General features: G+C 35.5%; 1 protein-coding gene across 1 annotated transcript in view; it reads left to right on the top strand.

Moving 5' to 3' along the window:
* PRIM2 (DNA primase subunit 2) overlaps positions 1-2,035 on the top strand; it is a 112,534-nt gene extending 110,499 nt beyond the window's left edge. Inside the window, exon 13 of the mRNA XM_085324895.1 lies at positions 1,461-2,035. Within this exon, the coding sequence (XP_085181021.1) occupies positions 1,461-1,688 (228 nt within the window). The 3' untranslated portion in view covers positions 1,689-2,035. The remainder of the gene's footprint in view (positions 1-1,460) is intronic.
* The last annotated feature ends 6,060 nt before the right edge of the window (positions 2,036-8,095 follow it).

Raw genomic sequence — 8,095 nt, 5'->3', positions numbered from 1 at the left:
AGCATCCCAAATTAGTGTGCTAGGCCTGCTGCTCGTTTTTAAGATTTTATTCAGTGAAGGTCACTTCTTACAATTGTTAATATTTTTATTGAATTAAATTCTGACATGTATTTATTCTGACTATATATATGTATACACGCATGCACACACATACACACAGAGCCATGGTTTTGATAGACTAAGATATACTATGTTTATGCATTTAATGAGGATTCCATTTAGAAAGCACATTGACTCTGCTTCATGATATTCAAAAATGCCTGAAATTTAAGATAGTGTTTTTTGGCATGTTACATCAGATGTGGTATATGTCCTCAGGTGATGTTTTGTGTGTATGCACAGTCATTTATTGTGCTTGAATCAGCCCCACCCTTCCAGGAAAAAGGGAAAATATTAGAGCAGAAAATTGCCAGTATATGGCTCCTAGTCCTCCTTTTTTTTGCCTCCCAGGTTTGGGGATTTTTCTGGTGTTGTATAAAAGCAATATTTTTCTCAAAATTTGTRTGGTGTTCACAGAGACTGGTGGGCAGGTATCAAGTGTAGGTTACTTGAATATGAGGTGGGAAGCCCTTTTTATATAAAGCTATTCACACTTCTGAGCTTCTGAAAAAGAGATGCAAAGGTTGTAACTGAGATCATGGTGAATATGTCAGAACAGCTCATTCTTAAAACTGAAAACTTTGTTGATTTGATATATTTGGTAAGCATTAATTGAATTTTCAGTTGCTGAATAGCTGTGGGGCTGAAAGAATGTGCCTGCCCAGTAGAAAGGAGCAGTAAACACGTGCACATTATACTAGCTTTTGGTATTCTTCTCCACTGGGGGGGGGGGGGGGGCGGAAGCCTGAATATTCTTTGGTGTTGATTGTGCATCCTGTGGATGGTGATCTTTGTGGTGATGAAGCAGAGATTAGCTTGATCTGTTGGGCTTTTGTTAGAGCTTGCTGCCTTGTAAATATTTATTGCGTTTGAGGCTTTTGGGGAGCATTAGGAAAAGATGTGAAGTTTTCCATTCACAGCATTGTATTTATATTTAGCATCTAGGTTTATATTGTGCAGAGCTTTCTGCACAAAAAAAAATATAGTCTCTACTACTGTTTGCTGTCTAGACTTTGTTGCAGTCTTTCTCTTTGATAGGCAAATGCTGCTTTAAGGTGTAGTTGCCCTGAATTTGTAAAGGGCTGCTATTTTACCTATATTTAATATGTTCTGTTTTTTTAACTTCAATAAACAGTGTAAAATAATGTTTTTGTGCTAAAGCAGTAGTTTTGTTCCTAATATGAACAAAGAAAATTTATGATAAAAATAAATCTGTAGTAATATTTTCAGGCTACTAGTATTGACAAACTGGTGCTTTTCTTCAAGTTTCTGTGCTTACTAAATCACTAATTAAATTTATTACTGAATGATAAAAATGAGTTTTTGAGATAAAATAATGTTTCTTTTCATTTTATGTGCAGATTGATGACATTGGGTTTTCTTTGAATCATCCGAATCAGTATTTTGCAGAGAGTCAAAAGTTATTAAGCGGTGGTAGAGAACTGAAGAAAGAGCCAAATCATTTGGGAAACTCTCAACAAAAAAGCAGTGGCCAGGAAAGCATGAATTCAAATTCTGCTCACAGTTCTTCAAATACAACAGCTGATGCAGAACTGGAGGAACTGGAGGCATACTTCGCTGAAGATTAAGCAGCTTTGCAGATTTTTTTTTCTTATTCTTTCCCTTCTCTAGCCAAATTCTTCCTTATAATAAGGAATATGCACTTGGATACCTAGAAGACAGAAGCGTTCAGTGCTTTGAATAGGCTGATGAAAATGAAGAAAGATACTGAAGTTGTAATTGCATCCAGTACTTCTGCTGCTTTAGATTACTGTTATATAGAGCATGTTGAAGGAAAAGAATTAAAATTACTTCCTAAATATCAGGTATTTTTTGTCTAATTTGTTTTCTGGATGGTGTTCAAAGTGTTTAATTTCTTTTTCCTATTTTATGGTCACTTTTATCTGATTCTTAATAAATAAAATGCAAAATGAAAGCTTGTAGCATTTTCTTTTTAGCTGTATTTGGTAATTCTGATCATTAGGTAGGAGTTCTTATTATGTGATCAAAATTACCTTCTGGTGGAGCCTGTTTCTCTGTGTGTGTTATGTGGGGAGCTGAGAAATATCAGCTTCATAATTTAGGTGCTTTGACATTAGGTTTTTGGAGCCTGTTTTAGTATCTTAAACAGTGCATAAGTAGAATGAAGAAAGTAATCCAAAAAGTTGACACTCCCTCCAATTCACTAATCTTGTAGGAGCTAAAAATTCACTAGGGAATATTCCCTTTCAATTTTAAAGTTTCCTCAATGTCTGTGCATTGCTGGAGCCTCCTTGWATGCTGCTATGCTACACAGCAGCCTGAACAAAGTTTTAGTCGCTTAAATTTCATCCATTGCTCAAAAGCTGAGGTCACCTGACACACAAATAGCATTAAATGTAGTAGCTGCCACTGTGGGTCAGGTGGAAGTTTTAAGTAAAGCTAATATTTTGTTTTGCACTGGTGGAGTTCTGTCCCAGGAATTTGCAGGACTGGAGTTTTACTTTGTCTAAAGTTGAAGCAGTTGCAAGTCAATGCTTCACCTTTGCTGGAGAATGACCTAGCTACCAGTATAGCCCTTTAAACAAATAAATACAATATTGGCATTGCTAGTACAAGCCTGCAGGCTTGGTATTAACTCTGCAAGGCCTCAGTACTAAGATTTATTTGGCTTGCTTTGTCTAGATTTCTCTTGCCTACCTGGAGCTTTGTTTTAGCCTTTAAGCTGTAACAGCAAATGTCAGATGATAGGTAACTATTACCTAATTTGTTTTTAGCTTAGCATTGTATAATTATATGGTGTAACATTTTACAACAATTTAGATAACACTTTATAATAATTTATACATACTTCTGTAGCTAATGGATAGTAACAAGTAGATATTCTGCATAGAATAAATTAATCTATGACCTTAGATTAAAAAAAGATTGTGGAGGAGTGCAGTCTTGGGATGATACCAGAGGCCCCAGGATATAAACAAATCACCAGTGGCCAAGAACTGATCCTTAAAGAAACAGAGCCTAAAGAGCTGTGAGCTTTAGATATTTAGGTGTAATGTTGAATTGCCAAACCAATGAAGAGAGAACAGTGTGTAGAGCATTTTAGGGAAATTATAAACTTGCCCCAAGTGGACACTGGAGATGGGAAGAAACAACCCAACCACTAGCATCCTCGTCTTCCTGATGAAGAACTGAGGGCTCTTGATAATTTGCTGCAACCAGGGAAGAGGATGCTGTGACTGTGGGACTCTAGGGATCAGTGAGAATAACACTAGAGAAATAGGTTGATACAGGAAAGTGCTTGAGTATGTAACATTTGCTAGCTGCATTGTTTTAGGCATCATATTTTCTCTATAGTAATTGAAAGCTTTAGACTTTTAATGTCATTGTGACTGGACTAATAACTATTTAATTACTGTTAAGATTTCAGATTAACAATAAATCCTTGAGTTCTCATCTAAATTGTGTTTCTCTAAGTGCACATAGCTTGTGCAGGGCTCAGTGCAACACCAGGGTATGAAGACAAAACATGCTTTTGTTGTTAAAAGAGCATCTGCTGGGATCCACTGTTCCTTTTTTGTTCCTTGAATCATTCCTTAATTTATTTAGTGAATGATTTGTGTGAAGTATGGAAAAACTTGTTTCCTTTCATATACTGAAAGGAATTATAGAAATCCAACCTGGAAAAAAAAATGTTTTTCACTCCAGATCTTGAAGAGTAGCTGTTTCAGATTCACGAAGCCAGGAGTTACCAATGCCTCTGCGCTGGGTTTCTCCTGCTGGTTGATCTCTTGGCCAGACCTCTGTTGTGTGGTGTCCAAGGATGATTCTGTGAATGCGTTTGGCTCCGCTGTTTGTATTAAATGCTTAAGGAACTTGACTTTAGAGTTTCAAAGTGTTTTTGCAAGTGGTAGCTATCTAATTTTGAGTTGCTGAATACCTAAATTGGAGGTGCCTGAGTGTCATCACCATGTATCTTTTTCGTAAAAGTCTAACGCTTTCAGACCTGCAGTGAGGTTTATGTTCCTGACTAGAATAGCAGGGGGAAGAATGAATCGGTTGGGGCACTGAATCCAAGTGCTGTGTTTCCCAGCCAAGATCCACAAGTTGTAATTTATGATGAAGTAGAAACATTTCTGTTATGCCATATTTCTACTAATGCAGACTTTGTCAGCTTCTGCATGAATAAAATTACTAGCACTTCATTGCTGGGCTTTGAAATCTTTATGTTAGGAACAATTGGCTTGTTCACCTATGCTATGTTGGATTGTTACATTAGCAGAATAAAATTATTTTTAGGAAGTCAAGCGTAGAATTTAAAAACAGAGCTAGCTCTACTGTATTTCAGGAAGGAGTATCAAATCTTTCTGTTGAATGAAAAACGTTAAATGTAACAAACATAACAGTACTTAACAAAACCTGTATCTTTCTCCTTCAGTGGTTTAGATCATTTTTGTGAGTTTTCCTCTAGTGATTAATGGTATTACAAATTGCTTTGAACTATACTTTGTTCCCTTTTATTACCTGTCAGATGGACAATAATAAAATGCATAGTAGAAAAACATACAGGTTAGTGCACACAGTTACAAGTAACTAGCAAAGGATTAAAATTAATGCTCTTGTTGCTATTTGAATACAATAGATGGTGATATATTTTCTTATTTCAACCATTATTTTGACTATTAAATTTTTGCATTGAAAGCAGAATATTTTATATTTGATAGTGTGTAAAAAGACAGAATCAGAATCTTCCTTTTGAGCAGACAGACACTGAAGAATTATTCATATTCTAGAGTTCTAGCAGGAATATGGTTAGAGGCTAAGATATGATACAGAGGCTTCCTCTGTGGTGCCATTATACCCATGTGGTTTGTGAGCAGTTTCTACTATTAGAAAGGTTTACAGAAGTTTTAAATGCTGTAGATTTTACTATTTTAAAGACTTTGACAACTTTGATATTGTGCGAAATACAGGAAAAGGGTTCCAGAGCCAGGGTTAGTTCTCAGGAAATTTTTATCCTCTTAACAAAACCTCACACTTACATTTCTACTTAGGCATGTAGGCCAGTCAAGAATATTTGTTATGTATATTAAGCACAGGCAAATTGTTGCAATTGTTGCTGCAGCTTTGTCATTTCCTCAGGGTTTTAGAGGTCATCCATTTGAATTTTTGAGTAACCAGAGCATCCTTAGTGCTTAAAAATAGCATTTATGGTAGCAGTGAAGCAAGACTGGAGAACTTAGAAAATACAAACACTGATGGCAGAGCTACCCAAAGCATTTTTCAAAAATAGTCATCCTGAAATCTCATCCCAGTTATTGAACACTTTCATTTAAACAAGATGATGCACTTTATTCCTCAGATGTATCCTTAGGTGAGGATAGACTTTATTACTTAGGGGGTTATAGGGTCCTGTCCTTATGTGGTGACGGAAGGTGTCACTTGAGAGTTCCTCCAAAGCTTTTTATCTCTTTCTTAAAGGCCAGTTGGTTTCATTTCAGTGACTTCAACTGGATTGTGTGATGAAAAGAAAATTTACTACACTTTATTTATCAAAACATTTTCTTATAAGCATTACAATTCTTTTGATACCAGCTTATTTCAGCTTTTCTGAACAGCATGCCATTAACAGGCATGTAGTCGCACTTTGTGTTTCTCGTATACTTTCTCAGGATACACCTCCATTAGACAAGCTGTGGCAGTGCTAAGTCTTCTGTGTGTTTCAAGTAGGCAGTGAGGCTCAGTCGCCCAACAGGGACATTTCCTTGAGTGTTAGCCGTAGTGTAATGGAAATGCACATTGGGACTCATTTTACTCATTTTCAATAGTGACTGAAAAAAATCACTTTTCAGGATCTATTTTTAATGAAATAGTTTTAACAGTTCAGGGAACTTCTCATCTGTATTTGAATATTCACCTATAATCCTTTCTTCTCAGAACTTCCTCGCTATGATAGCATATGACAAATGAAAAGTACAAATATGAATCAACATATTATATATATATTTCAGATTTTATTAGTTGGAGGATGTGTAATAGTAGCTAAATATCTTGTTAATGCAAATACTGTAATTTAATAAGCTTAAGCATCTATGAAATAGGATTGCAGTACTCCACTTCCTGCCTATTTCAACTCAGTATGCTGAGAAATGATCCTTTAAAAAATTCCTCACCTTTTTAGCACTATTTTAAAAGCAATTATAACTTTTTTAATGTAAACATTTCAAACATCTTATGCAGTGAAAAAYGTGTTTAAATTAAACAAATCACTGATTTTTATGGACTTTCTTCTATTTATTACATCCATATTTTGGCTTAAACTGATCTTGTGAGATATTTAAGGCCCTAGACCTTGAATTTATAGGAGTTTGTGAGCTTGGAGTAAAGAATGCAATTTAATTCAACTTTCCTTTCAAGCACCAGTTAGAAAGAAATCCTTGCACAATAAAAATTCAGAACGACCTCCAAGATTGTTTTTAGGGCATATGAAGTTAAGTGTTCTTGCTACCTTTCTAAAATTCTCCCAAAATAATATGGTCGATTCATATCAATAAAAGATTTAAGTAAACTTTCTTCTAAATGTGGTTGACTAACTTTCAATRGAAGTTCTTCCACTGGAGCCAAAGGCCTTGTGACAATATACTTGGATCGATTCTAGATGCAAAGTGTTTCTTTTGATCTCCAAATTGTTTTAGAGCACGTGTAATTGGAACTTCTGGGGAGAAAAGAAACCAACCTTGCTACCCTTATCAGAAATATCGATTGATTAGAATATTCAGCCTACCTGATTTCTTCCAAACTGAAAGCCAGATCTAATATGAAACGTCCATCTGGTTAGCATGTCCAATATGACTATTGAGCAGATTTGATGGGATATTGACTCTTGTTTCTTTATCACAGGGCGGGAGAGTCCTTCTTAGGCTCATAGCACATTTCAAGTTARACTATTAAGGAGACAAGAGGTATGCATCTCTTGCAGATTGCTGAAAACTATTTTAAAGCATTTCCCCCCTCCAATACTATCTTAGGGGGATTAAACAGAGATCTGGGAGGRGAAAAATCACATCTCTGTAAACCAAATGATTTACCAGCTGTAATTAGTTCTGTTAAAATCATTAAGATAAATGGTCTTCAGGACTGAAAAATAGTAACTGTAGTGATAACAGATCTGTGATATTGTTGCAAGCAGTGTTCTTGCCATACAATTTGCTTCTTTGCAAGCTCTGTTCAGTGTTTATTATGTTGTCTTTTACACAGAATTTGAAATGTGCTAAATCCATTTCTCAAGGAATGCTGCTACAGTYTCTGCAGCAAACCCACCAGCCAAAACTCTCCGTTCAAATCCTGTTCTTCAAAAGGCTAGTGGTTGATCTTACCCTTTAACAGGTATCAAACTCCAGAAATACTTTTCTTTCATCCTTGCTGTGTTTTAGTGCTGCTTCAGAAATTTTACTTCCACTCTTCAGCTGTAATGATCCAATATTTCTAGGTAATGCTAAAAATTAAAATAAAAAGCTTTAAATCRTATTTAAGGCCTGTTTGGATCAATGCTGTATTACTTAATGACAGTTTCTTAAAGTCAGTTTGAGCTAATTGCCTGTAATGAAGTTTGTTCCCAGGAAGTCACTTTTTTTCCCTTATATTAGTAGACCTAAACCTCTCAGAGACACTATTCTTCCTTACTCGTAATGGATCCAGGAATCACTTGCTATAATAAAAATTACCTGGAGGGTGTTTGTATAGCCTGCAAGATCAATAACATGAAAGAACCCCTCCTGCACAGTGTTAGCTGTTTGGTTGTTACCTTCTTAATGACCAAAACTGTAGAGAATATTAAATTACTAAGTCTTGATGCAGTCCATTAACCTGGAAGAAATGTCTAAATGAGTATATTTAAAGTTTTAGTAAAGACYAGTTTTATTTTAACAAACATTGTTAAACTGACATTATAAAGAAATAAGTAGACTTTCTACTTTATTGAGCAAGATTTATATTGCAGTTGGTGTCCGTGGTATCT

Source organism: Rhea americana, unplaced genomic scaffold, assembly GCF_003343005.1.
Source record: "Rhea americana isolate MKP2758 unplaced genomic scaffold, rheAme1 scaffold_94, whole genome shotgun sequence".
In the NCBI taxonomy this organism is placed as follows: domain Eukaryota; kingdom Metazoa; phylum Chordata; class Aves; order Rheiformes; family Rheidae; genus Rhea; species Rhea americana.
The sequence above is the reverse complement of the archived record's forward strand: the minus strand, read 5'-3'. Positions and strand labels throughout refer to the sequence as shown.